At 40.2% G+C, this 19,382-nt stretch overlaps 1 protein-coding gene across 1 annotated transcript in view; it reads right to left on the bottom strand.

Moving 5' to 3' along the window:
- Window positions 1-13,086: 13,086 nt before the first annotated feature.
- LOC309569056 (V-type proton ATPase catalytic subunit A-like) overlaps window positions 13,087-19,382 on the bottom strand; it is a 40,645-nt gene continuing 34,349 nt past the window's right edge. Inside the window, exons 13-14 of the mRNA XM_082274817.1 lie at window positions 17,011-17,182; window positions 13,087-13,222 (exon numbers count right to left, since the gene is read on the bottom strand). Coding sequence (XP_082130943.1) covers window positions 13,130-13,222; window positions 17,011-17,182 — 265 coding nt within the window. The 3' untranslated portion in view covers window positions 13,087-13,129. The remainder of the gene's footprint in view (window positions 13,223-17,010; window positions 17,183-19,382) is intronic.

Raw genomic sequence — 19,382 nt, 5'->3', positions numbered from 1 at the left:
GGTCGTTGTCTATGTATTGCTACTATTGCCCATTTATTGCCCATTTATTGTCACAGTTTCCTGGTTGTAGTCCATGTATTGTCACTATTGCCCCCTTATTGCCCATTTATTGCCCATTTATTGTCACAGTTTCCTGATTGTTGTCTATGTATTGACACTATTGCCCATTTATTACCTGTGTATTGTCACAGTTTCCTGGTCGTTGTCTATGTATTGCTACTATTGCCCATTTATTGCCCATTTATTGTCACAGTTTCCTGGTCATTGTCTATGTATTGACATTATTGCCCATTTGTTACCTGTGTATTGTCACAGTTTCCTGGTCGTTGTCTATGTATTGACACTATTGCCCATTTATTACCTGTGTATTGTCACAGTTTCCTGGTCGTTGTCTATGTATTGCTACTATTGCCCATTTATTGCCCATTTATTGTCACAGTTTCTTGGTTGTTGTCCATGTATTGTCACTATTGCCCCCTTATTGCCCATTTATTGTCACAGTTTCCTGGTTGTTGTCCATGTATTGTCACTATTGCACCCTTATTGCTCATTTATTGTCACAGTTTCCTGGTTGTTGTCCATGTATTATCACTATTGCACCCTTATTGCCCATTTATTGTCACAGTTTCCTGGTTGTTGTCCATGTATTGTCACTATTGCCCCCTTATTGCTCATTTATTGTCACAGTTTCCTGGTTGCTGTCCATGTATTGTCTCTATTGCCCCTTTGTTGCCCATTTATTGTCACAGTTTCCTGGTTGCTGTCCATGTATTGTCACTATTGCCCCTTTGTTGCCCATTTATTGTCACAGTTTCCTGGTTGCTGTCCATGTATTGTCACTATTGCCCATTTATTGCCCATTTATTGTCACAGTTTCCTGGTTGTTGTCTATGTATTGTCACTATTGCCCATTTGTTACCTGTGTATTGTCACAGTTTCCTGGTTGCTGTCCATGTATTGTCACTATTGCCCCTTTGTTGCCCATTTATTGTCACAGTTTCCTGGTTGTTGTCTATGTATTGTCACTATTGCCCCCTTATTGCCCATTTATTGCCCATTTATTGTCACAGTTTCCTGGTTGTTGTCTATGTATTGACATTATTGTCCATTTGTTACCTGTGTATTGTCACAGTTTCCTGGTCGTTGTCTATGTATTGACACTATTGCCCATTTATTACCTGTGTATTGTCACAGTTTCCTGGTCGTTGTCTATGTATTGCTACTATTGCCCATTTATTGCCCATTTATTGTCACAGTTTCCTGGTTGTTGTCCATGTATTGTCACTATTGCCCCCTTATTGCCCATTTATTGCCCATTTATTGTCACAGTTTCCTGATTGTTGTCTATGTATTGACACTATTGCCCATTTATTACCTGTGAATTGTCACAGTTTCCTGGTCGTTGTCTATGTATTGCTACTATTGCCCATTTATTGCCCATTTATTGTCACAGTTTCCTGGTCGTTGTCTATGTATTGACATTATTGCCCATTTGTTACCTGTGTATTGTCACAGTTTCCTGGTCGTTGTCTATGTATTGCTACTATTGCCCATTTATTGCCCATTTATTGTCACAGTTTCTTGGTTGTTGTCCATGTATTGTCACTATTGCCCCCTTATTGCCCATTTATTGTCACAGTTTCCTGGTTGTTGTCCATGTATTGTCACTATTGCACCCTTATTGCTCATTTATTGTCACAGTTTCCTGGTTGTTGTCCATGTATTGTCACTATTGCACCCTTATTGCTCATTTATTGTCACAGTTTCCTGGTTGCTGTCCATGTATTGTCTCTATTGCCCCTTTGTTGCCCATTTATTGTCACAGTTTCCTGGTTGCTGTCCATGTATTGTCACTATTGCCCCTTTGTTGCCCATTTATTGTCACAGTTTCCTGGTTGCTGTCCATGTATTGTCACTATTGCCCATTTATTGCCCATTTATTGTCACAGTTTCCTGGTTGTTGTCTATGTATTGTCACTATTGCCCATTTGTTACCTGTGTATTGTCACAGTTTCCTGGTTGTTGTCTATGTATTGTCACTATTGCCCATTTGTTACCTGTGTATTGTCACAGTTTCCTGGTTGCTGTCCATGTATTGTCACTATTGCCCCTTTGTTGCCCATTTATTGTCACAGTTTCCTGGTTGTTGTCTATGTATTGTCACTATTGCCCCCTTATTGCCCATTTATTGCCCATTTATTGTCACAGTTTCCTGGTTGTTGTCTATGTATTGACATTATTGCCCATTTGTTACCTGTGTATTGTCACAGTTTCCTGGTCGTTGTCTATGTATTGCTACTATTGCCCATTTATTACCTGTGTATTGTCACAGTTTCCTGGTCGTTGTCTATGTATTGCTACTATTGCCCATTTATTGCCCATTTATTGTCACAGTTTCTTGGTTGTTGTCCATGTATTGTCACTATTGCCCCCTTATTGCCCATTTATTGTCACAGTTTCCTGGTTGTTGTCCATGTATTGTCACTATTGCCCCCTTATTGCCCATTTATTGCCCATTTATTGTCACAGTTTCCTGGTTGCTGTCCATGTATTGTCACTATTGCCCCCTTATTGCCCATTTATTGCCCATTTATTGTCACAGTTTCCTGGTTGTTGTCCATGTATTGTCACTATTGCCCCCTTATTGCCCATTTATTGCCCATTTATTGTCACAGTTTCCTGGTTGTTGTCTATGTATTGTCACTATTTCCAATTTTTTGCCTCTGTATTATCATGATTGCCTATGCAGATATTGTCTTGATTGCTCATTTTTGCTCACATACTGTAATGCATGGCAATTGGCTGCCTGCATATTGTGACAAATGACTGTGTAGAGTATATCACTGTCCTTTTGTAGCCCATGTAGTGGTTTCCTATTGGGGACTATAGAAACTGACATATGAACCCCACATCCATTTCCTATGTAATTTTCTACCCCAACAATTAAGGGTCTTAGCTGATGGATGATAGACATAGAAGGTGTCACAATCTGTATTTTAACAAAGATGGACCAGAAGGGTCATATAGGACATTATTCCAAAAAGTGGGAGTGGCTTAGAAATGTCCTAACAACAAGGCAAGCCAGGAAGATCCTATCTCTGGGAGGTTTGGGAGTAAATGACCTTCAGCTATAACAAGTCCTTATTCCACGGAAGTCAAAGCAGCTCCAGAAACCCCTAAAGACCAATCAGAGAACGTTCCGGGTCCAAACCGTATCTCAACGTCCCTCAAATAGTTCCTCTCATTGCCAATCTGTAGATCTCTGTGGACTCTTCCATTCGTTCCATCACTCTTCCTAGATACAGTCCTTAGTCCTATAGCTCTTCCCCTATAGAGTCCCTACTCCTATAACTCTTCTCCTATACAGTCCCTAGTCCTATAGCTCTTCCCCTATAGAGTCCCTACTCCTATAACTCTTCTCCTATACAGTCCCTAGTCCTATAGCTCTTCCCCTATAGAGTCCCTACTCCTATAACTCTTCTCCTATACAGTCCCCAGTCCTATAGCTCTTCCCCTATAGAGTCCCTACTCCTATAACTCTTCTCCTATACAGTCCTTAGTCCTATAGCTCTTCCCCTATAGAGTCCCTACTCCTATGACTCTTCTCCTATACAGTCCTTAGTCCTATAGCTCTTCCCCTATAGAGTCCCTACTCCTATAACTCTTCTCCTATACAGTCCTTAGTCCTATAGCTCTTCCCCTATAGAGTCCCTACTCCTATAACTCTTCTCCTATACAGTCCTTAGTCCTATAGCTCTTCCCCTATAGAGTCCCTACTCCTATAACTCTTCTCATATACAGCCCTTAGTCCTATAGCTCTTCCCCTATAGAGTCCCTACTCCTATAGCTCTTCTAATATACAGTCCCTTAGTCCTATACAGTCCCTTAGTCCTATAGCTCTTCCCCTATAGAGTCCCTACTCCTATAACTCTTCTCCTATACAGTCCTTAGTCCTATAGCTCTTCCCCTATAGAGTCCGTACTCCTATAACTCTTCTCCTATACAGTCCCTAGTCCTATAGCTCTTCCCCTATAGAGTCCCTACTCCTATAACTCTTCTCCTATACAGTCCTTAGTCCTATAGCTCTTCCCCTATAGAGTCCCTACTCCTATAACTCTTCTCATATACAGCCCTTAGTCCTATAGCTCTTCCCCTATAGAGTCCCTACTCCTATAGCTCTTCTAATATACAGTCCCTTAGTCCTATACAGTCCCTTAGTCCTATAGCTCTTCCCCTATAGAGTCCCTACTCCTATAACTCTTCTCCTATACAGTCCTTAGTCCTATAGCTCTTCCCCTATAGAGTCCGTACTCCTATAACTCTTCTCCTATACAGTCCTTAGTCCTATAGCTCTTCCCCTATAGAGTCCCTACTCCTACATCTCGTCTCATATACAGTCCCCTAGTCCTATAGCTCTTCCCATATAGAGTCCCTAATCTTAAATCTCTGTAATATACAGTCCTCAGTCCTATAGCTCTTCCCCTATACAGTCCCTAGTCCTATATCTCTTCTCATATACAGTCCTTAGTCCTATAGCTCTTCCCCTATAGAGTCCCTAATCTTATAGCTCTGTAATATACAGTCCTCAGTCCTATGACTCTTCACATATATAGTCCCTAGTCCTATAGCTCTTCTCTTATGCAGTCCATAGTCCTATAACTCATCTCTTATATAGTCCCTAGTCCTATAGCTCTTCTCTTATATAGTCCCTAGTCCTATAGCTCATCTCTTATATAGTCCCTAGTCCTATAGCTCTTCTCTTTTGCAGTCCCTAGTCCTATAGCTCTTCTCTTATGCAGTCCCTAGTCCTATAGCTCTTCTCTTATGCGGTCCCTAGTCCTATAGCTGATATGCGGTCCCTAGTCCTATAGCTGATATGCGGTCCCTAGTCCTATAGCTGATATGCGGTCCCTAGTCCTATAGCTGATATGCGGTCCCTAGTCCTATAGCTCTTCTCTTATGCAGTCCCTAGTCCTATAGCTGATATGCGGTCCCTAGTCCTATAGCTGATATGCGGTCCCTAGTCCTATAGCTGATATGCGGTCCCTAGTCCTATAGCTGATATGCAGGTCCCTAGTCCTATAGCTGATATGCAGTGGTATATCCATGTCAGACTCTATGAAGGTTGATCTGGGTTCTATTGGAAATGAAATATATTCAGATATTGATCTTCCTGTATTCTGTGATCGATCGAGTTCTCAGTATTGGTGAATGGGGGAGCTGTAAGTGTTCAGAACTTACCTTATGTCCTTGTATCCATCCCAGAACCCCACCTACAGAAAGAGACCTCCAGCTGGATGTCCCAGGGAGGGGTCCCTCCTTTATAAGGTCTCCCCTGTCCTCCCTTCTACAATGCAGAGAATATGGAACTCTCTGGATGGCAGATCTGCTGATGCCGAGTGACATTGTTCCCCGAATAAGCAAGCTGGCAGAAATATGTCCTGTCCTTAGACAAAGGCCATCAGGTGACGGGAGGGGAGAGCATAGGGATCACAGGATGGTGTATATGGGGTATACAGCATGGGGACCATAGTATATACTATATACTGCATGGAGACCATAGTATATACTATATACAGCATAGAGACCATAGTATATACTATATACTGCATAGAGACCATAGTATATACTATATACAGCATAGAGACCATAGTATATACTATATACAGCATAGAGACCATAGTATATACTATATACAGCATAGAGACCATAGTATATACTATATACTGCATAGAGACCATAGTATATACTATATACTGCATAGAGACCATAGTATATACTATATACTGCATAGAGACCATAGTATATACTATATACAGCATAGAGACCATAGTATATACTATATACTGCATAGAGACCATAGTATATAATATATACTGCATAGACACCATAGTATATACTATATACTGCATAGAGACCATAGTATATACAGCATTGAGACCATAGTATATACTATATACTGCATAGAGACCATAGTATATAATATATACAGCATAGAGACCATAGTATATACAGCATAGAGACCATAGTATATACTATATACAGCATAGAGACCATAGTATATACTATATACAGCAAAGAGACCGTAGTATATACTATATACAGCATGGAGACCATAATATGTAATATATACCGCATAGAGACCATAGTATATACTATATACCGCATAGAGACCATAGTATATATAATATATACAGCATAGAGACCATAGTATATACTATATACAGCATAGAGACCATAGTATATACTATATACTGCATAGAGACCATAGTATATACTATATACAGCATAGAGACCATAGTATATACTATATACAGCATAGAGACCATAGTATATACTATATACTGCATAGAGACCATAGTATATACTATATACAGCATAGAGACCATAGTATATACTATATACAGCATAGAGACCATAATATATACTATATACAGCATAGAGACCATAGTATATACTATATACAGCATAGAGACCATAGTGTATACAGCATAGAGACCATAGTATATACTATATACAGCATAGAGACCATAGTATATACTATATACAGCATAGAGACCATAGTATATACTATATAAAGCATAGAGACCATAGTATATACTATATACAGCATAGAGACCATAGTATATACTATATACAGCATAGAGACCATAGTATATACTATATACTGCATAGAGACCATAGTATATACTATATACTGCATAGAGACCATAGTATATACTATATACAGCATAGAGACCATAGTATATACTATATACAGCATAGAGACCATAATATATACTATATACCGCATAGAGACCATAGTATATACTATATACTGCATAGAGACCATAGTATATACTATATACAGCATAGAGACCATAGTATATACTATATACAGCATAGAGACCATAGTATATACTATATACAGCATGGAGCCCATAGTATATACAGCATAGAGACCATAGTATATACAGCATAGAGACCATAGTATATACTATATACAGCATAGAGACCATAGTATATACTATATACAGCACAGAGACCATAGTATATACTATATACAGCATAGAGACCATAGTATATACTATATACAGCATGGAGCCCATAGTATATACAGCATAGAGACCATAGTATATACAGCATAGAGACCATAGTATATACTATATACTGCATAGAGACCATAGTATATACTATATACAGCACAGAGACCATAGTATATACTATATACAGCATAGAGACCATAGTATATACTATATACAGCACAGAGACCATAGTATATACTATATACAGCATAGAGACCATAATAATATATACTATATACAGCATAGAAACCATAGTATATATAATATATACAGCATAGAGACCATAGTATATACTATATACAGCATAGAGACCATAGTATATACTATATACAGCATAGAGACCATAGTATATACTATATACAGCATGGAGCCCATAGTATATACTATATACAGCATAGAGACCATAGTATATAATATATACAGCAAAGAGACCATAGTATATACTATATACAGCATAAAGACCATAGTATATACTATATACAGCATAGAGACCATAGTATATACTATATACAGCAAAGAGACCATAGTATATATACTATATACAGCATAGAGACCATAGTATATACTATATACAGCATAGAGACCATAGTATATACTATATACAGCATAGAGACCATAGTATATACTATATACAGCATAGAGACCATAGTATATACTATATACTGCATAGAGACCATAGTATATACTATATACTGCATAGAGACCATAGTATATACTATATACTGCATAGAGACCATAGTATATACAGCATAGAGACCATAGTATATACAGCATAGAGACCATAGTATATACAGCATAGAGACCATAGTATATACTATATACAGCATAGAGACCATAGTATATACTATATACAGCATAGAGACCATCATGTTGTGGAAATGTTATTAGGATTAGTGAGGACATTTTTCAGGATGTGTTTTATTTAGATTGTCATTCTGGTTCCTGTAGGTTTGCAGTACTCTCATTAGAGGGAGTGAGCATTGAGGAAAGACTACTTACTGGCAGTGTAATATAAATAGAAGAGAAATTTCCGCGCTAGATGTGACAGAAAACCAAATGATTGAGAACAATAGTGAGCAGCTGGCACAAAATCAACTAACAGTGATTCAAAAAATACAATAAAAACCAAAAAGTGCAGCGCTGAAATCAGTATACAATTCTATAGCTGAAAAGCTCATATAAAGAAAACAAAAAAGGAGAGGGGATAATGTCCAAATGAATAGTCCCAATATTAAGTGCAGAGATGTGAATCCACGTGCAAAATAACTTTCTTCCAGTGACACCAGGGAAAAGTGTAGGAAGGGGACACCTTTGTGCTCAGGTATAACAAGCAGCTTACCGAAATTCCGTGGCTGCTCAATTTAATGAGACAGCCTCTCCCAGCTAGTAGTAAACCAGTAGGTCAACCGATATCAAGCTCAGGTGCTTCGAAAGACTCCAAAAGCCGAAAGCCGTTTCCGGTGTGTTGTTAAACCGATCACATTAATATGTGGCACACTTGGAACTTCTCATATACTCCATTGAACATAAAGCCATATGTAGAAAGAAACAGAGGCCCATAGCGTAATCCCGTAAACCAATAGGTAAATTTATTAAAAAAACTACTTACAATTTAAAAGACAAAAACGGGCATGTAGTATGTGCCGGTCATGGATCTAACCGCGGCGTCCCGCAAGTCTCCAGATCAGCATATGGATAAACAGCCGGCTTCGTTGGGGGGCGTGTAAACGTCCACACACCCCCCAACGAAGCCGGCTGTTTATCCATATGCTGATCTGGAGACTTGCGGGACGCCGCGGTTAGATCCATGACCGGCACATACTACATGCCCGTTTTTGTCTTTTAAATTGTAAGTAGTTTTTTTAATAAATTTACCTATTGGTTTACGGGATTACGCTATGGGCCTCTGTTTCTTTCTACATATGGCTTTACGTTCAATGGAGTATATGAGAAGTTCCAAGTGTGCCACATATTAATGTGATCGGTTTAACAACACACCGGAAACGGCTTTCGGCTTTTGGAGTCTTTCGAAGCACCTGAGCTTGATATCGGTTGACCTACTGGTTTACTACTAGCTGGGAGAGGCTGTCTCATTAAATTGAGCAGCCACGGAATTTCGGTAAGCTGCTTGTTATACCTGAGCACAAGGGTGTCCCCTTCCTACACTTTTCCCTGGTGTCACTGGAAGAAAGTTATTTTGCACGTGGATTCACATCTCTGCACTTAATATTGGGACTATTCATTTGGACATTATCCCCTCTCCTTTTTTGTTTTGTTTTTTTTTTTTTTTTTTTTTTTTGTTTTGTTTTTGTTTTGTTTTCTTTATATGAGCTTTTCAGCTATATAATTGTATACTGATTTCAGCGCTGCACTTTTTGGTTTTTATTGTACTTACTGGCAGTGAAAACCTTCCCTTTGATGTGTAGACGCATTCGCTCTACATAGACATCTCTGCCGGGGAACACTCCATACGCGGGTCTGATTGCCGGTATAGATCTATGTGTATTGAAGGGCGGAGTCAATATCGTTTTCATATCTATCTGCCTCTATGAAGGGATACACGCTCATGTCTTTCTACTGTGCCTGATCACCATAGTGGAAACCGCATGGCTCTTTCCCTGCAGATAGCCTCATGTCTATGGGAACAGTAGTATAAATCCTACTAGGAATTGTCCTCTGAGTTTTGCTGAATGGGAGTCACACCAGTAGTAGTGGTGGGAATACATGCAGGAGTGATCAGAGCAGCGCTCACGGTTCTACACGCTGGTTTCATTGTGTAGTGTTAGGCGTGAATTCCGCTACATGTGAGTTTCATTGTGTAGTGTTAGCCGTGAATTCCGGTACATGTGAGTTTCATTGTGTAGTGTTAGGCGTGAATTCCGCTACATGTGAGTTTCATTGTGTAGTGTTAGGCGTGAATTCCGGTACATGTGAGTTTCATTGTGTAGTGTTAGGTGTGAATTCTGCTACAGGTGAGTTTCATTGTGTAGTGTTAGGCGTGAATTCTGCTACATGTGAGTTTCATTGTGTAGTGTTAGGCGTGAATTCCGCTACATGTGAGTTTCATTGTGTAGTGTTAGGCGTGAATTCCGCTACATGTGAGTTTCATTGTGTAGTGTTAGGTGTGAATTCTGCTACATGTGAGTTTCATTGTGTAGTGTTAGGCGTGAATTCCGCTACATGTGAGTTTCATTGTGTAGTGTTAGGCGTGAATTCTGCTACATGTGAGTTTCATTGTGTAGTGTTAGGCGTGAATTCCGGTACATGTGAGTTTCATTGTGTAGTGTTAGGCGTGAATTCTGCTACATGTGAGTTTCATTGTGTAGTGTTAGGCGTGAATTCTGCTACATGTGAGTTTCATTGTGTAGTGTTAGGTGTGAATTCCGCTACATGTGAGTTTCATTGTGTAGTGTTAGGCGTGAATTCTGCTACATGTGAGTTTCATTGTGTAGTGTTAGGCGTGAATTCTGCTACATGTGAGTTTCATTGTGTAGTGTTAGGCGTGAATTCTGCTACATGTGAGTTTCATTGTGTAGTGTTAGGCGTGAATTCTGCTACATGTGAGTTTCATTGTGTAGTGTTAGGCGTGAATTCTGCTACATGTGAGTTTCATTGTGTAGTGTTAGGCGTGAATTCCGCTACATGTGAGTTTCATTGTGTAGTGTTAGGCGTGAATTCCGCTACATGTGAGTTTCATTGTGTAGTGTTAGGCGTGAATTCTGCTACATGTGAGTTTCATTGTGTAGTGTTAGGCGTGAATTCTGCTACATGTGAGTTTCATTGTGTAGTGTTAGGCGTGAATTCTGCTACATGTGAGTTTCATTGTGTAGTGTTAGGCGTGAATTCTGCTACATGTGAGTTTCATTGTGTAGTGTTAGGCGTGAATTCTGCTACATGTGAGTTTCATTGTGTAGTGTTAGGCGTGAATTCTGCTACATGTGAGTTTCATTGTGTAGTGTTAGGCGTGAATTCTGCTACATGTGAGTTTCATTGTGTAGTGTTAGGCGTGAATTCTGGTACATGTGAGTTTCATTGTGTAGTGTTAGGCGTGAATTCTGCTACATGTGAGTTTCATTGTGTAGTGTTAGGCGTGAATTCTGCTACATGTGAGTTTCATTGTGTAGTGTTAGGCGTGAATTCTGCTACATGTGAGTTTCATTGTGTAGTGTTAGGCGTGAATTCTGCTACATGTGAGTTTCATTGTGTAGTGTTAGGCGTGAATTCTGCTACATGTGAGTTTCATTGTGTAGTGTTAGGCGTGAATTCCGCTACATGTGAGTTTCATTGTGTAGTGTTAGGCATGAATTCCGCTACATGTGAGTTTCATTGTGTAGTGTTAGGCGTGAATTCTGCTACATGTGAGTTTCATTGTGTAGTGTTAGGCGTGAATTCTGCTACATGTGAGTTTCATTGTGTAGTGTTAGGCGTGAATTCCGGTACATGTGAGTTTCATTGTGTAGTGTTAGGCGTGAATTCTGCTACATGTGAGTTTCATTGTGTAGTGTTAGGCGTGAATTCCGCTACATGTGAGTTTCATTGTGTAGTGTTAGGCGTGAATTCTGCTACATGTGAGTTTCATTGTGTAGTGTTAGGCGTGAATTCTGCTACATGTGAGTTTCATTGTGTAGTGTTAGGCGTGAATTCTGCTACATGTGAGTTTCATTGTGTAGTGTTAGGCGTGAATTCTGCTACATGTGAGTTTCATTGTGTAGTGTTAGGCGTGAATTCTGCTACATGTGAGTTTCATTGTGTAGTGTTAGGCGTGAATTCTGCTACATGTGAGTTTCATTGTGTAGTGTTAGGTGTGAATTCTGCTACATGTGAGTTTCATTGTGTAGTGTTAGGCGTGAATTCCGCTACATGTGAGTTTCATTGTGTAGTGTTAGGCGTGAATTCCGCTACATGTGAGTTTCATTGTGTAGTGTTAGGCGTGAATTCCGCTACATGTGGGCTTCATTTTTAACTACGCTGTGCGAATTTCCACACACCAGCGGCGGGAAGCCGTGCACTCTGTTCTTCTCATTCACCATCATGTACTCCCCCTTTCTATTTTATATTTTAATGTACACAAGTGTGTCATTGATTCTATGTGAGTAACTTGTGTCATGTGACTGTACATTTGGAACCGATTGGCTGATGAAGTATAGTCATCACTTCCTGCTGTTGTCCCATAAATAAACAGAGCTCCATGCCTTAGACAGGACATTCTATGAGCATCCAATGAGATATCAGCCTGTGTGTCTGTATTACTGGGGACTGCTGTGCTGAGCACTCCATTACCTTATACACAGAGCTGAGAACTGCGCTTATTACCACAACGGGATGGATTGATATTCAAAAGTGCATTTATTAGTGTAACGGAGTTATTTGTGCATCAAGTGTATATTAATTTCCAAGACACTTGCAGCTGTAATTGCAGGGAAAGGCGCTTCTACAAAGTATTGACTCCTGGGGGGTGAATACAAATGCAGTCACACTTTTCACAGATTTATTTGTATCATTTATCATTTTCCTTCCACTTCACAATTATGGCCATTTTGTGTCGGTCTATCACATAAAATCCCAATAAAATAAATTTACCTTTTTGGTTGTAACATGAGAAAATGTGGAAAATTTAAAGGGGTGTGAATACTTTTTCAAGGCACTGTAGTATTTGGTGTGTACAGAATAGAGATCAAAGGATATAGTATATGAAGTATATAGGATAGAGATTAGAGGGTATGAAGTCTTATACAGTAGAATAGAGATCATACTATACAGTGTAATATTGGTAGAACGATTGCTCCAGGGACAGTCGCAGGTTTGAACATTAATTGAGGATTTTCTGGTCCTGGAAATTGTCCTTTATTTTTACACATAAAATCTCTCCTTGTACAGATACAGACAACGATCTTCATGTACACAAATGGAGAATGTACAAACATGTAGAATGAGCTCTATTCCGGCATGTCATGGCGGTAATCACTCCCAGGGAGGAGAACGGTAACCCCAGGGTCCAGTCTCTGATTATCTCAGGTTCTTTTTCACCAATTAAATTCTCCTCCAGCTCCTCGTGGGCGGAGCTCTCAGTCTTCCAGGCTGCGGAATGCCGTCTGCATCTCCTCATACAGCTGGGCGTAGTCGGCTTTAATCTTGGCTTCTCCATCCTTTAAAGGATCCTGAGGAGGAAGGAAGAGCAGATCAAACCTCCAGCGTCAGTCTTACCTCCCCTCCCCCACCAAAAAAAAAATGGGCTCATTTAATGACTCAGTATAATGTTTGACCATTCAGAATGGGCAGACTGCACATAGGACCCTAAGGCCTGCAATTGCTTATGGTGCATGGTTAGGGGGTGTCTAGTTTGGGGGTGTCTAATCGCGCATGGTTTGGGGGTGTCTAGGTGCCCCCCATGCAGATACCCAGCCCTGTTTTGGAGGGATTTTCATATCTTCCCCTGAAATATGTCACTGTCTGATACTCTCACCTTTTCCTTTCTCACCTGATAGTAAAAAACAAAATATTCCACAACCTTGCTGAGTACGGGTGCTGCTATCATTTCCATGTCATTGACTGCATAATTATCTTTCACACACAAGCAATAAATCACCATTGCAGGTAGTGTGTGATGATATTTACTAATGAAAAATGAAATAGTTGCGTGCTGCCACCTAGTGGTATTTGATGTGTATGGCTACTGCGATCACCAAATGTATTCCCACTCCCACATGTAAAAAAATTATAAATATGTGACAGTTTTTTTTTTAAATTAATTTCGGCATAAGTATAAACTTATAAATCAATAAATAAATAAAATTAAAGCACATTTCACATTTCAGCATAACTGAATAAAGTACAAACAATGAATCAGTGGAAATATTATATATAAAACAAGTAATTAAGGTGTGCAAAAAAAACCCCAAAAAGTGTCCACTTAATATTGTGCTCTGGTAGTGATTCTTCTTATAAGTTATTATACAGGATTTATATAGCGCCAACAGTTTGAGCAGCGCTTTACAGTGTGAATAAGTTGTGCAAACGAAAGTCTCTAATCAATAAGGTGATTCATAAATAAACATGCAGCGTTTCGCCACTTCACAGCCTGTGCTCCATTCACCAGGTGAATTCACATTCACAGCCACATTCCCACATCAACCACATTCACAGCCTGTGCTCCATTCACCAGATGAATTCACATTCACAGCCACATTCCCACATCAACCACATTCACAGCCTGTGCTCCATTCACCAGGTGAATTCACATTCACAGCCACATTCACAGCCTGTGCTCCATTCACCAGGTGAAGTGTTCACCTTCATCTTAGACCTATAAGGCTTCTTTCACACGGCCGCTCCGCTGCTTTAGTCCGCTGCGGGACTTTTTTTCACGGAGCGGATGACATTTCTGTCATCCGCTCCGTGTGTCCGCATATCATCCCATCCGTTTGCGGATGATATGCGGACATAATGTAAGTATATGGCATTGCGGATGTCAGCGGATGACACCGCTGACATCCAATTTTCCTTCCTTTCCGTTTTTTACACGGATGAAAAAATAGGGTTCTGTTCCGTTCCAAAAAACGGAACAGAACTGAAAGGAGGAAAATCGGATGTCAGCGGATGGTATTCCGCTGACACCCGCAGTGCCATAGACTTACATTATGTCCGCAAATCATCCGCAAAAAAATAGGATGATTTGCGGACACACGGAGCGGCCGTGTGAAAGGACCCAAAAGGGTTTTTTCCTCCAGATGAAGCCACATATGTTAGTGGCGTAACGCGTAGGGTTGAGCCTGGCAGCAGGAGTCATTTATTGGAATATGTGAGATCTTGCTGGATGTTATTACATAATTATGTTTCATAAATAAATGTGAGTTCATTATATGAGTCACCCTATTGATTAGAGAAGAAGAATGACTACCAGAGCACCATTCTACATGGACTCACCTTATTTACTTGTTTTAAATATAATATTTTCATTGATTCATTCTTTGCACTTTAGTCAATTATGCTATGAAACTTGCTTTCATTCTATTTATTGATACGCTTATACTTAGTATATGTTTGAATTAATTTGGGCAGCGCTATCACATATTTATCATTTATTTCCATTTTATTTACTAGTCGGCTTTCAGGCTGCAGATAATAATACAAATGGAGTCAAACCTTTCCTCTCTGCAGCCAATAGAAATGTTCCTTTTCCTTCAAATAACATTTTATAACCAAAAGTACATGAGGAAGGCAGCGCATGAACCACACCGGGATGCAATGGATAAGGAAGTCAGGTGAACATCCAGTATAGGAAGGGTTGACAGTTTATTGGTATTGTACATAAAATGCTTCCATCCCCCTGGGCTGGAGGGGACAAGGGCACCTGGCAGCAAGCAACACGAGTGCGAGGAGGTCGGTCTCTCAGGACTACTGAGCAGTGTGTGCACAAAGCCGGAAACCAGCCGGCGCGAGGATGAAAGGACTCCGCTGTAGTTCCGAATCGGTGACATCAGCCGGACAGGCGCCACTTGCGGGGGAAATACCAGGAACCAGGGTGGAACACAAGCTATATGGTTGCCATGACTACATGTTTCGCGCTATGCACTTTATCAAGTCAACATTTTATAACCTGCAATACCTTTCCTTGTTATTGTTATCTGTCACAACTAGGAGGTTTTCGTGTCATACCTCACCTACAGGTGTCCAATCGGAGGGGTTGGCACTGACGATCCACAGTAGGAGAATCAAAAATTACAGCAGCAGTACAAACGGATCTACGCTTGTGAGCTGGATCTATAGCTGATGTCTGAAATGTCTTGAAGATCAACTTGAATGTTAACCAAGGAACATGGAAGATCCAAACTCTGACCCTGGAACATGGAATATCCGACCTACCTCTGACCTTAGAACATAGAAGATCCACTCTAACTCTGACCCTAGAACGTGGAAGATCCAACCTAACTCTGACCCTAGAACATGGAAGATCAAACCTAACTCTGACCCTAGAACATGGAAGATCAAACCTAACTCTGACCCTAGAACATAGAAGATCCAACATAACTTTGACCTTAGAACATTGAAAATCCAGCTAACTCTGACCCTAGAACATTGAAGATCCACCCTAATTCTGACCTTAGAACATAGAAAATCCAGCCTAACTATGACCTTAGAACATGGAAGATCATCCAGCCTAACTCTGACCTTAGAACATGAAAGATCCACCTGCACTCTGATCTTAGAACATTGAAAATCCAGCTAACTCTCACCTTAGAACACAAAAGATCAAGCCTAACTCTAACCCTAAAATAGTGAAGATCCACCGTAACACTATCTCTAAAACATGGAAGATCCAGCCTAACTCTAACCCTAGAACATGGAAAATCCAGGCTAGCTCTAACCCTAGAACATGGAAGATCCAGGCTAGCTCTAAACCTAGAACATGGAAGATCCAGGCTAGCTCTAACCCTTATACATGGAGAAACCGATCTAACTAGAATATAGAAGGTCCAATGCAACGCTAATTCTAAAACATGGAAGATCCAGCCTAACTCTAACCCTAGAACATGGAAAATCCAGGCTAGCTCTAACCCTAGAACATGGAAGATCCAGGCTAGCTCTAAACCTAGAACATGGAAGATCCAGGCTAGCTCTAACCCTTATACATGGAGAAACCGATCTAACTAGAATATAGAAGGTCCAATGCAACGCTAATTCTAGAACATGGAAGATCTAGCTTAACTAGGTAACGCGGATGATTCATACTGTGAGCATTTCACATTTCAATCAGAATTCAATAGCCACGACCTGAAGTACGGTTATTAGGAAATAATTACCCATGACTGGATAAGAGGTGTGTACCCCTAAAGGGATCCCCAATTTCTGATCATTTTGTCACCCTCCCCCATCTTCTGTCTGGTGCAGAACGCTAACTGCCATCGTATATTCAGTGTCCCCAATTTCAGCACAACCCAACAATTACCTTAAATTTCATGGAGCTGAGTTTGTACATGATGTCCCCAAGTTGTTCCCGAATTACCGCCCAGGTTATTTTATTTTCTGCCTGAGCCGTGGCTTCCACTGCATGTCGTGCCATGTCATAGAAGGCGATCATGTTCTGCAGCATTCCCACCGTCTTGTAAAAAGGACAGAATCTGTAAGAGAATGGAAGAGATGTTTGTGGTGGTCCCAGGTGATGGGTGATGATGTCCATGGTAGAGGTTCCCTTTATCTATAATTGGTTGTGTGAAACCAAGGACTGGTCATACACCAATTCTAACACAATATAACCCAAAACTGGGCTCATGTCATATTCATAGTATCCCATAATACCGCAATAAAGTGTCTACTTGAACCAGTTGCCGACCACCCGCCGCACATTTACTGCTTGAACCGATGAACTGCATGCCAAGCGCCCGTGGCTAGGGGGCGTGCGTGCGTGCCCGCCATCCCCACAATGTGCTGATTCAGTTCAGAACCGATCAGTCATCAGGTCCAGGCCAATGATTTTTGGCCTTGACCTGGTGATCAGTTCTGACCAATTGAAAACGTTATAAAAACAGCGCTACCAGGAATGTGAATAAATAGATAATGCAATCATCCAATAATGATAAATAAAATACAAAATCATCCAATTAATATATGTGATAATATATAAAGTGCATTAGTGATGACAAAAATATATGTCAATTAATACATATGAAGGTGCAATAATAATTTGCAGTGCTAATAGTGCAAAAGTGCTAAATAAAGTGCAGTCCAAAAAATAGTCCACTATAAATCTCAATAAAACTGGATAAAAAGTGCTTGAAGTGCTTCACACGGTGGCAAGGTGCTTCAAACGACCCTTTTGGGGATCCACTCACCAGATTTTAAAGATAATAAAGCCTCAAATAATCAGTGGTTTTTCCACAAAATCTGGTGAGTGGATCCCCAAAAGGGTCGTTTGAAGCACCTTGTCGCCGTTGTCACTAAATGATATATTGCTCACACATGCCATGGGTATATGTGGAATGGCACCCCAAAATACATTCAGCTACTTCTCCTAAGTATAGGGATACCACATGTGTGAGACTTTTTGGGAGCCTAGCTGTGTGCGGGACCCCGAAATCCAATCACCACCTTCACGCTTTCTAAGGGCGTAAATTGTTGATTTCACTCCTCACTACCTATCACAGTTTCGGAGGCCATGAAATGTCAAGATAGCACAACCACCCCCCCACCCCAAATGACCTCATTTTGGAAAGTAGACACCCCAAGCTATTTGCTGAGAGGAATGTTGAGTTCATGGAATATTTTATATTTTGCCACAAGTTTTGGGAAAATTACAATTTCTTTTTTTACACAAAGTTGTCACTTAAATGATATATTGCTCACACATGCCATGGCTATATGTGGAATGACACCCCAAAATACATTCAGCTACTTCTCCTAAGTGCAGGAATACCACATGTGTGAGACTTTTTGGGAGCCTAGCTGTGTGCGGGACCCCGAAAACCAATCACCTCCTTCAGGCTTTCTAAGGGTGTAAACCTTTGATTTCACTCCTCACTACCTATCACAGTTTCGGAGGCCATAAAATGTCAAGATAGCACAAAACCCCCCAAATGACCCCTTTTCGTAAAGTAGACACCCCAAGGTATTTGCCATGAGGCATGGTGAGTATTTTGCAGCTCTTATTTGTTTTGGAAAATAAACAAAGAAAAGGAATTTTTTTTTTTTTTTTTTAAATTTTCAAAACTTTGTGACAAAAAGTGAGATCTTCAAAATACTCAACATTCCTCTCAGCAAATAGCTTAGGGTGTCTACTTTCCGAAAAGGGGTCATTTGGGGGGGGGGGGGGTTGTGCTGTATTGGCATTTCATGGCCTCCGAAACTGTTATAGGTAGTGAGGAGTGAAATCAACAATTTCCTCCCTTAGAAAGCCTGAAGGCGGTGATTGGTTTTCGGGGTCCTGTACGTGGCTAGACTGCCAAAAAGTCTCACATGTGGTATCTCCGTACTCAGAAGCAGCATTTTTTTAAACACCTGTGACAAACAAATTGAATATTCAATGGGCTCAACATGCCTCTCAGAAAATTCCTTGGGGTGTTTACTTTCCAAAAAAGGGGTAATTTGGGGGGGTTTTGTACTGCCCTGACATTTTAGCACTTCAAGAAATGAGATAGGCAGTCAGAAAGTAAAAGCTGCGTAAATTCCAGTATATACACCATAGTTTGTAGACGCTATAACTTTTGCGCAAACCAATAAATATACGCTTATTGAGATTTTTTATATCAAAGACATGTAGCTAAATACATTTTGGCCTAAATGTATGACAAAAATTTAGTTTATTGGATATTTTTTATAAGAAAA

This window comes from Pelophylax lessonae (genome assembly GCF_965119305.1).
Source record: "Pelophylax lessonae genome assembly, chromosome: 13".
Taxonomy (NCBI): domain Eukaryota; kingdom Metazoa; phylum Chordata; class Amphibia; order Anura; family Ranidae; genus Pelophylax; species Pelophylax lessonae.
The sequence above is the reverse complement of the archived record's forward strand: the minus strand, read 5'-3'. Positions and strand labels throughout refer to the sequence as shown.